The sequence below is a fragment of the Micropterus dolomieu genome, linkage group LG11 (assembly GCF_021292245.1).
Source record: "Micropterus dolomieu isolate WLL.071019.BEF.003 ecotype Adirondacks linkage group LG11, ASM2129224v1, whole genome shotgun sequence".
In the NCBI taxonomy this organism is placed as follows: domain Eukaryota; kingdom Metazoa; phylum Chordata; class Actinopteri; order Centrarchiformes; family Centrarchidae; genus Micropterus; species Micropterus dolomieu.
Window position 1 is genome coordinate 26,436,874 of NC_060160.1, and position 18,707 is coordinate 26,455,580.

Sequence of the window (18,707 nt, forward strand, 5' to 3'; positions counted from 1 at the left end):
TTTTATTGTTCCAGAGATTAGTGATGAAGTAGCAGCATACACAGGAGAAATGCTAGCAATTTTGTTAGCAGTGTAGTGGATAGAGGAAATAAGACCATTGAGGGGGATTATTTGTTCAGATTCAAGTTCATCACTAATCAGTTTACAGAGCAGTCACTCAGACAGCAGACCACATATTTTGATAGAAATGCAGCAACAGAACACAGGCGGGTGTGAATACTGTGGGTAACAGGAGAGAGTCGAACGCGTCATGGTACACTGTCAGAAGTAAGAAGGAAAAAGAAGTGAACTGATCCAAAACCTTAGAATGGAAAGATACATTCTGATTTAATAGAAATTCTTAGAAAGAACTCAAGAGCTATGTGTTATCGAAGAGTTTTTCATTATCTTAGAGTAATCAATATGACTGAGAGGATGTATTTTGTATTTTTGTTTTGTATTTTGTCTTCATCAAATCCTTGCTTCTAATTGGATGGTGTGTTCTATCAGTAATGTTTGTGCTACACTATAAAATAAATAAATTTCTAATGCAGCTGTGGTTCTGCCTGTCTACACAAAAATATGCACTCTGTTGCCAGTTTATTAGCAAAACCTAGAGAAAACGGATTAAATAATGCAATGATGATTAAGAGATTACAGTTTATAAGGTGGCAATTCAATAATCATTTTGGAGCATGTAGTTTGTGGTTCTGTTAAACCGTAATTAATTAAACAAAGATGATTCTGGTATTTAATCTGGCTTCACGGATAAAGGCCTATTTTAGTAAGCGCTGTGGACAGGAAAGTCTGCTCAATAATTATAAAGATCAATGGCATAGAACCATAGATTGGCACATTAAAAAAGGAGTTACACAAAATGACCAGCAGGTGTCGCACTGCACCTCCATCAGCTGTGATCACCTGGAGCCACTTGAGAAAACACTTGTTATTCTGCTGTGCTTAAAGATTCAGGTCTGCCATTTTACTTTAGTGCTAATATTTGATAATGAACACCAAACAGAAAGTACAGCTTATGCTGATGTTATTTGGTGATGAAAATAAATAAAATGAAATGAAATTGTGCTAAATGAAAGTTTAAGGGATGGCCTAAGTTTTTAATTAAACCTTCAGAGGGACATGGATGTGTGTACCGAACTTCGTGGCAATCCATCCTAAAGTTGTGGAGACATTTCCCCACAAACCACAAACATGTTGGTAGCACTAGAGGAAAAGTCAGGGGATCACCAAAATCATTAGGATTCATAGCCTGGGAAGCATAAATGTCTGTATGAAATGTGTACCAATCAGTAAGCTATAGTAGTAGTGAATTATTTCTCAGGGTAAGTGAAAACCTTGAGTATCTGGAGGAACAGGGCTGGACTGGTCATCTGGCATACAAGGTGGAGAGAGCTGTGGCCGCTGACAGGCAGAGGAGGAGGCGTGAGACAGCGGAGCAGAGTGACAAAGTGACAGAGCTGAGGGCGAGAGAGCAGGAGGAGAGTGGAGGTGAAGCGGTTAGCATGGAGTAGCTCAACCTGTAGGGAGGGAGCAGGGAGGTGGGGTCATTTACACTGGGGATGCTGGGGACATGGAGGCTAGCCACCACTTTTTGAAAGCATTTGTTAAAAATGTTAAGAAAAATAGCTTGCACCAAGAAATGTTAATTAACAAATAAAATGCTATGAGAAAGGTTTATTTGCACAATAAGCCTGCAATGCAGTGTAAATATAGAAGAAAACTGTGTTGTCCCAAAAAAAACGCAACCTTGGCTAAAAACAAGAACTAGATACTGATTACTGCATTATATTCTATTATATTTTTAGATTCTAAATTGTCACCTGTTGCGTTTTTTTCAGATTTTGAGAAAGGAGAGGCTGGATCCGATGAAAATTAACAAGAAATTTTAATAAAAAAATAGGTGAATAAAAGATGGCATTACAGAGCAAACAAATAACACTGCAGTGGACTGAAAAGTTGGTCCTCCGTTCAGATTTACAGCTTTCAGTCAAGTCCTAACAGACTGAGCTAAAGCCGCCTCCAGCAGTGGACTGAAAAGCTGCTTCTCCTCCCAGATCCACAGCTTACAGTCCTGATTCTCACAGAATAAATTGTTAATATCCTCCAGGTATGTGGGCGGGTCCATTTTCCTCCAAATGGCTTAGGTCCATAGCCATTGGTCGTTTGGTTAAACTTCTTCGTCACCCAATTAGGAAGTGTGTACCTTACTGTTCTACCTTTTGGTCGAACAAAAGAGCACCGATCCCAGACGTGAAACCCCCCCTTCAATCTACAGGAATAAACTGTCTTTTACTCTAAACTAATCATAGAGAATAACTGGGCTTGTGTCCAAAATGGTTGACACCCTATCTTAAGTGTCAATGAAACAGTCAAAACAAAACAGTCCTTCTGGCACTTAATCAAAGAGGTTTCAGTTTTCTTCACATTACAAAGAGGATACAAACAATGGTTTAATCAACATGCAATCGTCTGGCCTAAAATCCTGCAGTTTTACATTTGAAGAAAAACACTGAAACACTGGAATACATTAAGTTTGTTGTAACTTTTTAAAACGCAGCATGGATCACTTCACAAATCAGAGGTAGAACAAAATTTTCAACAAATATGCATGAATAAAGTTAAAAAGTATAGTAAATAAAGTTAAATCTTTTTTCTTTCACTTTTACTCATTAAAATAATAATTCATTTTGTTAAAGGAGCTATATGTAAGTTTTTGACTTTAATAAATCAAGTTTTCATTGCCTTATTGTCAATGGGCTCGAAACTCACTCAGAAATGAAGCACACGCCTGTTTTCCCTGTTGCTTGCATCGGCCACTATTCTGCTTTGAATGTGGGGACACTGGGACGGATTCAGCTCAATGCGCACTCCCGAGCCTCTCTCGTACTACAGCGACAACACGGTAGCTAACAACACGCAGTCCACTAACACCATAAAACAACTGGCTCACAGCAAAACACAGGCTCCACGTAAGGATACAAAACAACAATAAAGTTTTATGTGCTGAAGCCCATCAGACCAAACAGATGATGTCGAGTAAAAACAAAGTGAACATTAGTAAAGCTGGAGAAACAGAGAAAGTCACGTTAGCTCGCCGTCCAACGCCAAGCAGTTGCTAAAGTTATCCGGTGCAAAGTTATATTGCTTTCCACATTGCCTCACCAACTAACGCGACCCATATTACTATCCTGTGTACCACTGTTGATTTAGCCTGGAAGAAACGAAAAATGCAAATGTGGAGCGATTTGTTTATTAACGTTAGCCTATAGTGATGCAGCCAGGAGCAGCCAGCTAACGCTACAGTAGATTGGACCTGCCGCATTTATTAAAAAATTATATTGTTATTGAGGAAAATTATATTGCGATAATTGACCCTTTGCTAAGCCACGCCCCGAACACACACCTGGCCAATCACAGCGCAGCATAGGACACGCTCTAACTGAGGTCCAACACTTTCATGGCTGCGCTCCTTAAAGCGTTTTCTAGCTTCTTCTCTTTTTTTTTGCTGTATTTTTCCAAGATATGGTCAAACACTTTTCCTGGGGCACTTGTAATAGTTACAGTCGCTATCCAGAGAGGTTGAAAGGAGAACGATTTATTCTCTTTCCAAAAACCCTGAACAAAACCAGAAAAATGTGGATTGTTCCTAATGTAATGTTAGTTAGCTATAGGGCTGCAACAGTTAGTCGAGGTAATCAACAACGTAGAGTATAAAAATTTGTCAAAGTGAAATTTCTTTGTTGACGCATCATTACATGGATGCCGTTTAAGTAAGAGATAGCAATCTTTATCTTAGGAACATTTCTGGTTGTTAATTTCTAACTGCAATGCACCACAGGAAGTGCTGGGGGCAGTATCGCTTCCACTGTCTGCCATGGCTGCTTGACTGTAAGGCTACTCACTAAGAAAAAGCATTCATGCGAAGAAAGAGGCAAACTGCAGAGCGGCAGTTCACTAAATACACATGTGAGCGGCTTTGAGTCGAGAAATCAGCTGTGTAGAACCATGGCGAATCAAAAATGTGCTCAAACGTTTTCGGGGTTGAGAAGTTCCACAAGTGCCCGCGAGGTTAGCGGTGGCAGCCGACAGACCGGTCCCACCCACAGAGCGCCCCGGTCCCAGTTACTGAGACCACTGCAGCAGCAACAACAGAGCTGCAGAGACAGAGGGAAGGCAGTGTTTCCTATACGTTTGATTATTTGTGGTGGCCCGCCGCAATATCAACGCTGACCGCCACATACTGATTTTGTTTTTGTTTTATTTTACTAGGCCTATTTAAAATCTTATTTGATTGCAGATCAGCGCCGTGGCGCATTTGCGCAGCACATCTCGCTCGTCCCTCTCTCTCACATAAACACCGCAGGGCAAATCTGTCCAACACAACGCTGTCAATGTCGGAGACCCAGCTTTAAAAAAGTTATTAGTAATGAGTAATGGTTTAAAGTAAATCGAGGAACATCTGGCCCGTGGTGTAGCCTACAGAACATCCTCCACTGAGTTATTGCCTAAATCCTATAAGCACTTTGAAAAATAAAGTACAGAAGTAGTATGAAAGGGGACTGTTGCTTTATTGTTCTAAATAGACATTACATTGTTAGTGTACAGTTGTGGTTATAGTACTTGCTTTTAATTTGCTTTTATTTTATATAGTTCCAAAGCAAAAGTAATTAACTTGAATGATATTTAATTAGTTAAATGGTTTAATTAGGGTTAGTGGGTGACAAAAATAATCGTGACTAGTCAACTAATTGAATAAATAATTAATAGATTAGTCGACTAGAAAAATAGTCATTAGTTGCAGCCCTAGTTAGCTAACGCTAGCTAAATTACTACTGAATGTTATGTTATACAGCCCCACTGTACTGCTTTTTAATGATGGTAATAGTGAATAGAGACCTACTCAGCAGTACAGGAACAGTGTTAATCTACAGTGTTAACATCGTTGTCCTCTTTCTCAATAGTCAGATAATACAGTGGTTCACTTTTACTCTGTGATTGGTAGGCTTTAGCTTTTGTCTTTATTTGTTTCACGTTAGTTTGACCACCTGAATAAAACCTTCTGCAAATTACAAAACTGTCTGCTTCTTTCTGAGATCGATTTTTCAAACAATTAGACAATATTTCTCCAGGGAGTGCAGTAACAGACAGTGGCAGCGCAGTGATAAAAGTCTGTCAGGTCCGACAGTTTGTCGAACTTAGCAGCAGTAACTAAGCGGGGTGTGGCGTAGCGTCAATTATCATTATTGTTTTATTGCCCAGCTCTACGACGTAACCTATCAAAACGAGACCAATCTGCTAGTTAATGAATGACCTCTGCACTGGGGTGTTCCTGTTGCTTTACCTGGCACGTGCTTGTAAAACATTCACCGTGTCCGCATCTGATAACATAGTAGATAAGAACTCTATCTCTGTTTCTCTGCAAAATGCTTAAATCGGTCGCCAAATATACCGAGGTGGCTGACCAAGTAAAGTCTAAATGTGGGAAATACTGCTACATGTCTCCACTGCAGATCCAATATCCACAACCTGGAGCAGTAACTATTATATATGACTGTATTAGTATAATATTGTAAGTATAATAATTTAAAAGTATACTGTTAATATATAAATTATATGGTAAGGTAATTACACGGTAGGTTATATGGTATGTAGTGTGCTCGTAAAGACGGCACGGACTACCTTGTGATTGACAGGTTGCTACCATGGCGAAGTGTCAATCGGGATAGAGGCGACTTGTTATCCCCTGCTCTGTGTACATTTTTTTTTATTAAATGGCTGTCAGCAGGAGAGAGAGCACTTCATGTCTGAGTCTGTTAGTATGTTTTGTTTTAAAAGTATTGTTTTGTTAACCTTTTATTTTTTTTTTTATAAATAATTGAGTGAAATAGTAGCGCTGTAGAGCCCTGCAGTGTCGTCAAGGACCGCCTTTTTGGATTTCATTTGAATTACACCATGTGTCCAACAATTGTCATTTTTCACCTGGAACAGCCCAATATATAATTAAAAGTAGTGATGCTCCACTCCAATAGACTAGATTTGTGTGAAAATGTGCAGGGTTTTGATCGCTTACACACACAAACACACACCCACCCTTCCCCCATCAGTGGAATTTTGTTCCCAAGGCTGCCTGGCATTCCTCACTGCTGCATCATGGGAGTGTGTGTGTGTGTGTGTGTGTGTGTGTAGTCCTGCTGGTAAGAGATAGCATATCAAGCATCCTGCTGTTGTTATTTTGGTAATGACGGATGATAAGGCATCCATCTCTCACCTGTCTTTATTTTTACTGCCCCACTCTTTCTTTCTCTCTGTCTCTCTCTCCCCCTCTCTCTATTCACTTCTACCTTGCTTAAAACAATGGACTGTCTAAAATGCACACATGAAGGCACATTGCAACGGGACTCAAGCACCATTTGCTTAAATTCTATGTTCCCTGTGACCGAGTATGGTCAGATACATGCAGTGATAAACACTCCTATAGCATTAGTTGTTGCTTTGGCATGGTCTGAATCTGCAGCGAGAGGCTGCCTGAACGCCGTGGGGAGAAGCACTTGCCTTCCACTCTGTTTTAGTCTTGTTCTGCTAATCACATTCAGGTGATGTTGTTGTAAATGACATACCCAATGTCGGTACACAGTTTGACACTAATCGTTGTTCATTTTTGCTGTAATTGGTTGAGCAACCATAACTAATGCTCCCACGCAGTGAATCTAAGTGTCATGGAATGAACCTCCAGCCGTGGGACCTCATTACAGAAAAATGTCCTAACTGCTTGTCCTATCTTAACTTCAGTTTCAAAGATCCCATCTTCCAGAAGCATTTCCTAAACTCTTGGCCTCGCACATCATCTTAACCCAAGAAACCCTAACTACAGTAAACCCTGTCATTCCTGTAATAGTGTTTAGGATGAGACTGCCTGTATCCATGACAACTGCTCTCTCACTTCACTTGTCAGTGGCTAGCTAGCATACTATGATGGACAAGAAAAGACAGGCTTCAATTTTAGCTTCAGTTTTAGTTTAGCAGTTTATCAGAGGCATTAATCATGTCGGTGGAGGAGAAGAAACCCCTTCTTTTGGGAAGATTTCAAAATTATCGGCTCAGGTAAAGATTTGAACAGACATAGCACGTCAATCAAATTCAAAATTAATTGTCTTGGCAGTCACACATATATACCCATTAAAGAGGTGGTATTATGCTCATTTTCAGGTTCAAAAACGTTTACAACAACTCCGCACTTGAACAGTCTGTGAAGTTACACTGCAGTGTTTATTTTAAATATAATTCACAACCAATTAAGCATACTTTACAGGTTGTGATTGTGAATTTCCAGGCCCAAACAGAGTCAGGGTTTCATCGTCTTTTAGGACTAAACATTGAACTGTTGCCGGTGTTCTGACGATCTATGCTGCCTTGCCGAAAAATGCTACAATAGCGCAAATCGATAGACTCGACTCTACTCGGCCCTGCTCCGTTTTCCATTGCAGATAGTACCCAGAGATGGTACGTAGCTTGTCGTCATAGCGACGCCACACACAACTGCCGTGACGTAATGTTCAATGCGACACACACACCAGCGACCCACACAGCTTTCTCTTTTTTAAGTTAAAATGTTTTCCTCTGCCGTTGTTGCTGCAGCGGTCTGTGTGACGGCGGGAGCAGAGGGCTCTGTGAGCGGGCGGCTGGCCGGCCTCACACGCTCCTCCTTCAGGTTGGCGCAGGCTTCCCCCGCAGCCACGTGGAGCTCCTCAACTCCGAAAACTTTCTAGCACATTTTTGTTCCGCCATCACTTTTCGTAAAACTGTCAATATTCAAAATCTACACAGCTGATTTCTCACCTCAAAACTTCTCAGAAGTGGATTTAGTGATGAAATTCCATACGAAAACTGTAAAATATAAAACTTTCTGTTGCTGGCCTCTGTCTGGCGCAGCAGTGATGATGCAGTGAATAGTGAATATTCTCTCAGACCAATCAGCAGTCTGTCGTGTTTTAACGTTACATTTTAGTATCTCTCAGCTCGCTTGGAACCTCGACGGAGGTGAGGTGATATGAAAAAAAGTACCTGGAAGCAGGTACAGGTACAACATTTCTACAATGGAAAACCAAACAAAGGCGAGTCGAGCCAAAGGGCCTCCGCTAGCCGCTTGGCAAGCTTTATGACGCGTTTTCATTGTGAGGTCACAAGTAAAGGAAGTGAAGGGCTGAACCACAAACGAGCTGTTTTCAAGCGGTTCAGAGCAGAGTTTTCTGTGCGAGATGGGAACTCCCTTTGGGCTGGACTTTTTTTGGACTGGTTTTTTCACTTTGCAAACCTGTTACATGCACAAAAAAGATATATAACTCAATAAAGGAGAGGGGAAAAGCCAAAAAGCCTAATACCACCTCTTTTAATACATAAAACCAGGAATTTAAAGCATCATCATACCGTTTGAGTAGCCTTTCAGTCATAATATTTTGGTGTTCATTTTGTTCCCCATCATTTCAAACAAAACGTTTCTGTAATGAGGCCCCTGGTCTTTCATTTGGGTCAGATGGCAGTTTGGGACGAATACACCCCTACTACACAGTAATCCTCTGTGTGTGTGTGTGTGTGTGTGTGTGTGTGTGTGTGTGCGCGTGCGCGGGGGACCACCCACATGTTGACGAAGCTGTTGTCATGGTTTTGGTTTTGTGTGGCGAGTGGGGGCCGTGATGATGATGTTGTCTCTGGACTGTTAAAGAAACAGAGGTAGAAATGACTGGGCCATGAATCTTCTAGTGTTTTAAGTATTCTGTAAGTCAGTGTACCAATGAATCCGTCAGTCACCCTAACACAGCCAAGTCATCTTCCATGGTGTACCGCCAGACAGTAAACTAGTTGCTCATTCAGTACAATAATTAGGTTAGGTTGTGAACCAGCAGTAACTAGACTGTTCTGTCATCATCCAGGCAGTCAAACCAGTTAGGACACACAGTAAATGAGTCACTCACTAAACCAGTAAACTAGTCATGGTTTATAAACTGGCAGTCAGTCCACCAGATCGGTAGCCTTTAAAGGATCTTTCTGGTTTATTACAATTTGGACAAGTAGGGTTCTGTAGCAATAATTTCCTTTCCATGAACAATGGGATCAAACCTTTAAACCAAAGTTGGAACTGTTTTGGGTATTACTAATGAGAAATATCTGTATTGTGTTTTTCTCAAAAGTTTGAAATGGGATGGGGCTGAGTTTGGAAAAAGTGATCACAACAAGTCACAATGTCTCTTCCTACCACATCTGATCAAACCACACCAACACAGTCCCGATAAGAGATTAGCTGTGTTTTATACTGTTAAATTCTTAATAAATAATAACTACCAATATATTTTCCAAACTTTAACATTGATTGAACTTTATTTTGTTATAAACGTTTAATGTTCTAGAGAAAATACTGCCATGGCTTACTAGGACACTTGAATAAAAGGGAGCACTTGTTAATGTAGCACCTGTGCTTTTCCTACTTTCAGCTGTTTCTGCCAAATTTGTTTAATTTCAAATTTTTCTAAAACGTTTTACCTCCAATAAAGTGTTTTAGGGCATACTCACACTAAGCTGGGTTTCCTTGAGGTGCCCGAGCACGATTGTCCCCTGTCCCTGCTGGCCCGCGCTCATATTGCGCCTAACGATCTGAGCCTGAGCACGTTTACGTCATTACTCTTTTGAAAAAACAAATTCATGTACGAACTGGACTTTGGGGGTTAAATGTGCTCGGGCACGGTACGGGTTGCCTAGTGTGAGTATTAGACAAGTGTTAGACAGTCAGGCTGCACATCTTGTTTGCAACGTGTCTGATCATCTGATTGCTTGTGTTTCTTGACATATCGGGAGTTCCCAGAATGTTGTGTAATAAAATGACTTTATTTATTTAAGTAAATACTTGTTCATTTGTTTTGTAAAATGTTGTAAATATGTCAGTTTTGAAATTGAGGACTTTGGACTTTGGACCTTTGGGTACCAGTACTGAATTTCAGGTACCAGTATCTCTTCAAATACGAACGGTACCCAACTCTAGCCAAAGGTAAATTAACACTGTTCACGTGACCTGGGTCTGATGGTGTATAGGGTTGGGCCGATAGACGATGCCAGTCTGCTCCACTTTCTCCATCAGCAGTATGTTTTATAAAGTCGCCCGAAAAACACAGAACTCGTCTTTTTTCCGTATTTTTCCACCCGCGATCCGTTATCACGACAGCAGGTGAGCCGCTTGTGGGCTTGTTAACGACGCAGCCTATCAAACAACCGAAACCAACATCTGCACCCTGTGTGTTCACTGCCGCTTTACCTGGTCTGTGCTTGTAAAATATCCACTGCGACTTGTAATGTCATAGGCTACCAAGTAGTAGACATCGACCAACCCTAATAGTTTACTTGCTAATCCGTGTTGGAGGAATGTTGAGATGCAGATTGTCACCAGTCAAACTACATTCATGACATCATTTTACTGCTTTACCCACAGGTGAAGGTGTCATGGCCCCCCTGTTCACTGAGCTGCCCTCCTAGTCTTGCCTCATATAGAGAAATACATGCTTAAACATCCCTGGAATCCACACAAACACATCCACTTTTGACTCTTGGTGTGTGTTTGGGATGACAACCTCCCATTTGAACGGCCATGTTGCTGCGGAGGGAGGAGGAAGTGGTGGAGGAGGTGGTGGAGGAGGAGGAGGAGGAGATGAAGAGCTGAGGGCAGGACAGCAGCACCGGGAAATGGCCATCGACTGTCCAGGAGAGCTGGGGAGTCGGACGCTACCGCTCCGAAGATCAGCACAGCTGGAGAGGATACGCCAGCACCAGGTATGTGTAACACACACACACTTGCTTATTTTACTCATTGTCGAAACTGCAACAAATCATACACCTCAGGTCAACCAAGCTTTTCTTAAAAGCTAAACTAGTTCAAAACAAGAATGGAAAATAAATACAATTAAAAGACATGTGTGCTATGTCACAATCCCTACCCAGTGATATGTCAGTATATACATTAGAGATAAACTGCTCCTACATTTCCCATAATGCAACACAAAACAGCCAATTGGTCAGGGGCCAGTGTATAGTCTGCCATGTCTCTCAGCCAAGTCTGCAAGAAAAAATCACTCTGTGATCACCTAGACTCACACAGCGAACATGTACAAAAACAAAGTAGAGAGGCTGGATGGTGGAAGACAAACTGAGAAACCTTTTAAAAAACCTCCTCTCACATGAACCATGAACATTTCAGTCATAATTCTATCTATGATGCATTTATTTGTGTGTCAGGAGGATCTTCGTCGCCGTAGAGAGGAGGAGGGTCGGCAGCTGGACCTGAACGCCTCGATCAGACTCAGGAAGCTCTCCCAGCATCCCAACATCGGCATCGACAACCCCACATTCCTGCAAGACACATACACACCGCAGCAGCTAGCACTCGGCAGCCAGCACACACACGCACTGCTGGGTAAAAACATGTGCACACACATGTGCACACACATACACATAGAGGAGAGGAGAACTGCAGGTCACTGGTGTAGTGAAGCTCTCAGACAGAAAGGAAAGAAATGAGAGAAGTAAAGATTTGAAAGATCACTAAAATTTGAAATGAGGGAGAGGAGAAGAAGAAGAGGGGAAAAGAAAGGGAGGGTGAAACTAAAGAGATGGAGGGAGAGAGAAAGCTGGCTGGGAAAGGAATGTAAGGGAAACATGTCTGCCATCAGGGAGGGAATTCCTCAGGGAGGGAGAAAAGGACTTGAGGGCGACTTAATTAAAACTGTGTTAGGGGTGGCAATGTTGACTCACATACAGGAGCACACAACATAGAACAAAAGTCTCTCACAAACACATTAATCTGAAGCCAGGACTAGCAGGCTGTCCTTCTACCCTCATCTGATAGTAAAGTAAATCTCAACTTTTGAGCCTTTTTTCAGCTTTTGTCTTGTGTGGGTTTACATGTAAAAGTCAGTGGTTAGTAATGTGAATGCATTTGTTTTTCTTGCAGAGTTGGAGGAGTTGCTGCTGTCACTGAAGCAGGTCCAGGGCTGCTTGTCTGACCAGCAGAGTCAAAATGACATAGAACTGGTTCTTGCACTACTAAACAAGGTAATATATATATAATAATAAAGGGAATTGGATGGAAAGAGCTTTGAGTCAAGATGTAATTGTGGTATTTTTCAAGACTTTATAAAGTACAAGCGATTTACAGAGTGAGCAGTGTTGTCACTGCTGTCTGAGCTGGAGCATCCATCACAACAGGAGCCGCACTAGATTCCCACATTTGGAATGAAGGCTTCAGTATGGGTAGAGGAGGCTGGATGCTAAAGATTGACCATTCAGATGTTTTTGGAAGTGAAGCTACTGATATTAAATCTTCTTAAATTGCATATTTTTATGCCCAAAGCCAACAGTAATTGAGTGTGGCCTGTAGAGGTGGCCCCAAGTAGTCGAAGATTCGATGTTTCGATAGAATCATCGCAGAAGAGTAATGAAATGAGGATCATACCATTTTGGCTACGTGGTGGTGCTCAATGTCTGATTTTACATAGTTGGTTTTCTCCCCAAAAGTTAATATACAGCCTGTTATGATATAAATATCAACATATAATGCTATAAATAAACATGTGAAAAGAAAGAAGCTTTTTAATGAATCTTAAAAGTGTGTGAATAAATCCAAAATTGTAACCCTAACCATTAAGAAAGAGGGGGTCAGTGTTCATGTGTGGGCAGAGCATGTTATGTGTGTGTGGTAGGGGAGAAAGAGAGATGGAGTATCAGCTGCACCGGAGTTGTGTGTGCACCTTACGGGACGTTTGAATCATCTGTCACCACTGATAAACCACACAAAGAATTATAGAGCGATTATATCATTTTTAAACAGTACTTGGAATATACCCGCGAGGAACCGCAAGGTGCATGCAGTTCTCGTTGGGTACAACTCTGCAGAAGATTGGTGAATGCCAGGCGAGCAGAGAGAAAATGGTAAACAATAAGCCTCAGTTTAGCTGTAAATGTACAGTGTAAGTTACAGTGTGTAATGTGCACCTTCCCAATATTAATGCGGAGCTACCACACACACAGACACGTGATTCCACAACTAAAGGCCAGACTGGACAATTCGACTATTGTGGCCATTGAACTTAAGCTGTGCCACTTTAACAGGGCTCCTCTTCTTGAGTCACATGTAAACAGTCCAAATCACAACACTGCAGCCGCTAAACACATCTAAAGTATATAAATAAATAAAAATTGAAAGTCTGTATCAATTCCCCTTTCTACACACCTTTCCTACATGTTTGCTGAAGAAGTCGAGACTCTGTCCCACCCCACCCTTCTAGCACAGCTGATTATCATCTGATTTAACACAATAGAAAAATAATTGCCCAGAACATTAATTTGACTTCAATTTATAAACCAAAAGAAAAGATTTACATCACCCCAATCAATCAAACTGTGAAAATATAATTTGCAATCAACGCAAAAATAATGACTCAGAACAAAATTATTCTAGCAGTGTTGCTGCTGTTTGGTCTTTTTTTGTTTAGTCCAACCACTTGATTATTTGATCACCGGCAATGTTTTGATAATCCATTAATAGTAATTTTTCAAGCAAAAATGCCAAAAACTTTCTGATTCAAGCTTCTCAAATTACGTCGTATATGTCGTATATTGAATATCTTTAGTTTTTAGACTGTTGGTTGGATAAAACAAGTTACGTGAAGAAGTCACCTTATGTGACATCATAATGAGCATTTTTCACAGTTTTCTGTTTTCATTTATAGACGATGACTAATTGATAATGACAATAATCGTTAACTCCAGCCCTGCATTTTAGCTGACCACACTGCAAAGCTGTTGTCATGAACCTGTATTTAGGATTATTTTTTCAGACAACTTTGTGAAAATTAAATAACAACGTCCCACTGCAGCAGCATGTGAATTACTGTTGGTTAACAGGTAGCGTTTATGAGCTTAGATCAGTCACTGGTTATTATGCTTGTTCAGGTGTCTGACAACAGAAACACAAAAACAACTTAATTGTGAGTTGGGCTACACTGAAACCAAACCTGGTGTTTTGTCTTATAAGCCTTCAAAACCATTACTGAAATTGGGGTCATAATTCAGTGCTCATCCTAACTACCCTGTAGTAAATGATCAAGTAGATTTTCTGGCAGTTTAACAACAGCAATTGGAAAAACTTTTAAACAATGTAAAAACAGGGAGTTATGTTAAAGGAGGGCATGCATATACTTCATGTGTGAGCTCCAGTTGAGTGGAATCTGACAGAACATGCTTTCTTTTCCCCCATTTAGTCTGATTTCCAGTCAGCGCTGAAGATCCATAATGCAGTGTCCTCCAGCATGCACCGACCCTCTCCTCCATACCCACACACACAGCAGGCACTTCAGCTGGCCATGGAGGTAGGATCGTGGTCATCTGACAGAATGCTAACAAAAACACAATCGCACACACAGTAACAGTCCGTGTCAGCGAGTGTGTAATAACGAGGTTGGAGACAGAGCGGCTCTGTTAAGCATCAATTAGAGCTGAAAGACTAACACTTACAGTATGTGCGTGTCCACACACAGGCACACACACACTTTTGCAAATACACGCATTCCAGTTCGCCAACTCTTTTATTTTGTGATCATATTTTTAAATAAACTGCCAGTTTAATATGTGGTACCAATGTCAGTTTTGGCTCAAACTGCATTTAATTTGTCAGAAGGACAGAGCCAAAGACTGACGGAAATGTTTTAAAGCAGAATCTAACTCTATAAAGTTGGATTTTTTTGACTATGAGATGACACCAGGTTGATGATAACCACTTTAAGAGAAGCCAGCTTACCAGTACGCTTGTCCGATCAGTGCTGCAATTACTTTTTTGCCACAGTGTTGAGTTGGCTCACCATAAGAGCTATTCATGGCTCATTTCAGTGGAATCTCATTAAAGAAGCAGCACTATTTCTGCTCCATGTGGGCATCTCCGCCCCCTGCCCTGCATTTGGCTTTATAGGAACAAAAGCTTTTATTTCATACTGTATTCCCAGAAACCCCCTTTGTCATTGTTAATGGAGTGGAAAAGAAATGACAAAAATACAAACAGCCACAATGGGCAAGACAATTTTATATACTCTAAATGCCTTACCATAGTTCAAGTATTATTCATAGTTTTAGGTTGTATTAGGCCAAGTGGAGAGTGAAACGTCTTTAAATCCTTACCCTTTTTACCCATTAGGGACAAATTTCACAGATTTCATGACATGATGATATTAGTAAATAGCTGAAGATGTATAATTTAGAGCGTAGATGGTTCCTGTCCCATTTTAATACTCCATGTTAGCTAAATACATTGTTATTCCTTATTACCCTAACCGCCCTTGTAGTTGTCCTTTCAATTCTTCTTCCTTGTTTATTTGTCTTCCCATGATGGGCCTGCATCCCAGTTTTTTGGCCCTTACTGTCCTGCCAGTAGGCCCCAGACCAGATTACTCCTTTGATTATAATGAATAGGGAATAAACTAATTTCTTGTAATCTGAGCCAAGCTTTAAATGATAGGTAGGAATTTGGCTGTAAATATAATCAACTTTAAACTTTTTTGCAACTTGGCCCCACCAGGCCAGTGGGTTTGAAACTTACTGGCCCCAAGACAATTTTTACTGTCCCTCCCTCCAAAAGTTGTAATTTAGCAGTGTTACAACAAAACTAAAAACTTGGAAGTTATTTTATTCATGTTTAATCGTTCATTAAATAGCCTACATCCTGGAAATAAAAAAAATTAAACCAAAATGTAATCATTTAAAATGATAAAAATACAAAGTTAGGAGTTAACAATCAATTTACTTTTAAAACAAAGCATACTAGGGATGCACTGAATGTTCAGCCACCGAAATGTATCGGCCGAAAATAGCAAAATAATAAGGCCTAATAAGCCAAAAGACAGAAGAAATTTTACCGAACAATTAGGTTGACATGTCAGCAGTGTGGAAGCATTTTGAAGTGTCTGAGAAAGATGCAAAAATTGCTGTTTGCAGACACTCTTCTGCTGAATTGTCTCCTAGCACATCCACTCCATCTGTGGCTGACTTTATAGAAAAGGCAACAAACGGTCTGACCCGCTTTGAGTGTTTCTGTCACTCGTTTGTGAGAAGGCAATTAAGCTAGCCGCACCTAAATTTGGAGTGCACACATATTCAAGCCTTTTATGGTAACCAGAGCGAGCTGACAGGCAGGTTAGCAACTTTATCCTGTCAGTTTGTCTCTTTACAAAGACAAGTGCTGCAGTATGAGAGTCCTACCTGAAGAGAGGCTGTGAAGACTTCATGTTACGCCATATGAGAACCACATCCAACATTATTTATCAAACCGCGTCGGACTTGATGAATTTAGCGCGAGGAAACACACGTGACAACGTCCGGGTTTCAAAATAAGGTGTGTATACAGGATGGAAATAAGATTAATTGGATTATATTCACAGAAAGTATAAAACATATTACATGTGTACATTAAAAGTAAATGGTTGCATGTAATTTACTTTATCGGACCCGCTTAGGTCTCGGACCCATCCACCATGGTCTCTCCAAATCCTGTGGGAAACTCTGAGTAAAAAGCACATTTTGACTATTTAATTCATGCAATGCTTTAAAAAAAAAAAAAAAAAAAAAAAGGCAAAATAAATGGGGAAAAATGTGCAATTTCTTTCATTATTTGGTTTTGGATTCGGCCAAGAATTTTCCTTTCGGTGCATCCCTAAAACACACTAACATGCCGTTAGAGAGAATGCGGGGTTATGTTCCGTCTCCATGGTTTCACTTTCAGACTTCAGAGGTTTGCCGCTTGATTGAGAAATAACATTTGATAACCACTCGTCTCCTCACTACAAGTCATGATTTGCCAACGGTGCGCGCCAAGAGCTGCAAAACAGCTGCGGGATGTTGAGTTTCTTATGCAATTGTTTCGTTTTCATTTTTTTAATACTAATGTTTTGTACTGGCCTGATCGGGCCAGTGAGTTGCTACTTTTTCCAGTCCCTGGGCCATCGGGCCACCGTTATTGTCGATATAATATATATATATTATAATCATTTACTGAAAATGACTCAAGCAAGCAAGCCACTCAACTGACTGGTGGACTGACTGATCAGTGCATCAACTAATTACTTAACTGTTTGACTTTTTTATTTGATTGCAGAAAGATAAATCCTGTTTATTAATTTTGGGTCTTTACCATTGTTTCTATCATTACGATAACACTGAACTCTCCTAGTGCATTCTGTGTTATGCTCCGTAATGTCCGCAGTAGCTACAGGAATAATATATATTAGTTGTGGTAATATTTCTCATGATGATACAGTTATGTTTTATGTTGCCATGGTTTCAGGTCAGGAATCTCATCCAGCCAAGTCAGAACAAAGAGGGACTTGAACTCGACAGCCTGCTGTCAGACATACACATTCAGGTAGAGACACACACACACAGCTGTATTGGCAAATAAACAAAAGAATTCCGTAGTGGTGGTCACTGCTCTGATCCCATAGCTGAGTTGTATGTGTGCGTGTGTGTTTTGCAGTCATTGCTCCTGGCCCATGACAGCATTGCAGAGAGGGAAATGCAGCCTGAGCCGCTGCCCACCCAAGGAGAAACGCTGGCCCAGTGGGGAGGAGAGACTGTCAAGATAGTTCGCATAGAGAAAGCCCAAGACATACCACTGGTAAGACCAACACTCACTCGCTCAAGATTAAGGAGACTGCCGTTACATTGAGAGCTGACATCCTACCACACTTCCACTTTTAGCTTTTATTCAGCTAGCTTTAATTGCTCAGTGTTATTGCTCATGGAGGGGTGACTGGGGTGTGGAGTTTGCATGTTTTTCCACTGCCTGCTTGGGTTTCCTCCAGGTGCTCTGGTTTCCTCCCACAGTCCAGTTAGTTTAATAGGAGACTATGAATTACCCGTTAGTGTGAGTGATAGTATGTCCGTATATTGCAGCTCTGTGATGTCCAGGGTTCCACCTGCCCCTTCGCCAGTGTGAACTGGAATCAGCTTTAACTGCTCCCTGACTCTGCACTGGATAAGTGTGTATAAGTAAAGGACAGATTAATAAACAACCCCTTCCATTAATCCGCTAAGTCTTATTCCAGGCTAAAGGTGCATCTACTATACTGGCTAGCAGGCTTTGAATGCCTTCTAATTTTACAGAAATCAAACACGGATTATTTTGGTTAGATATGCAAAAGCATTGTGTGAGTTTCTTCACCTTTGAAGAAAATCCACTGAAAGTAATGTATTTCAGTCTGACATTTTGTAGCTCTAAGCACGCTGTAGGCTTATATTTTGTAACTATTACACCTTCAACCAATTTTATTGTCATCTGTGTGTCATGTGACTATTTTGGTCAAGTCATGACTGAGTGATCATGCCTGCAACTTTGACTAATTAACCCAAGATGGAGGTATGAACCAAACCGTGGATTTGATGTAAGCAAAATACAAATACTGTTGGAAAATAGATTACAATGATTTTTTTTATTTTAGCAAACAAAGGTTTAAATGTATAAAACATGTGTCTCAATAAATGTCTCCCAGAGTCATTATAATGATTTTCTGTTTATTGTTCAGTGAAAAGAATTACTAAACACTCTACTAGAATTTTTTAAAACATAGTTTCATTTATCATTACCAAGTGTGGTGTGACAAGTAATCGTGATATGGATTACAGAGGTCACG

The 18,707-nt window shown here is 40.6% G+C and overlaps 1 protein-coding gene across 2 annotated transcripts in view; it reads left to right on the top strand.

Annotated features, from left to right (window-relative positions):
* Window positions 1-18,707, top strand: part of pals1a (protein associated with LIN7 1, MAGUK p55 family member a) — a 38,984-nt gene that overhangs the window by 11,264 nt on the left and 9,013 nt on the right. For both annotated transcript variants that reach the window (XM_046063661.1, XM_046063662.1), the window contains exons 2-7: window positions 10,472-10,809; window positions 11,272-11,449; window positions 11,987-12,087; window positions 14,295-14,402; window positions 17,363-17,440; window positions 17,552-17,692. In XM_046063661.1, coding sequence (XP_045919617.1) covers window positions 10,603-10,809; window positions 11,272-11,449; window positions 11,987-12,087; window positions 14,295-14,402; window positions 17,363-17,440; window positions 17,552-17,692 — 813 coding nt within the window. In that variant the 5' untranslated portion in view covers window positions 10,472-10,602. The remainder of the gene's footprint in view (window positions 1-10,471; window positions 10,810-11,271; window positions 11,450-11,986; window positions 12,088-14,294; window positions 14,403-17,362; window positions 17,441-17,551; window positions 17,693-18,707) is intronic.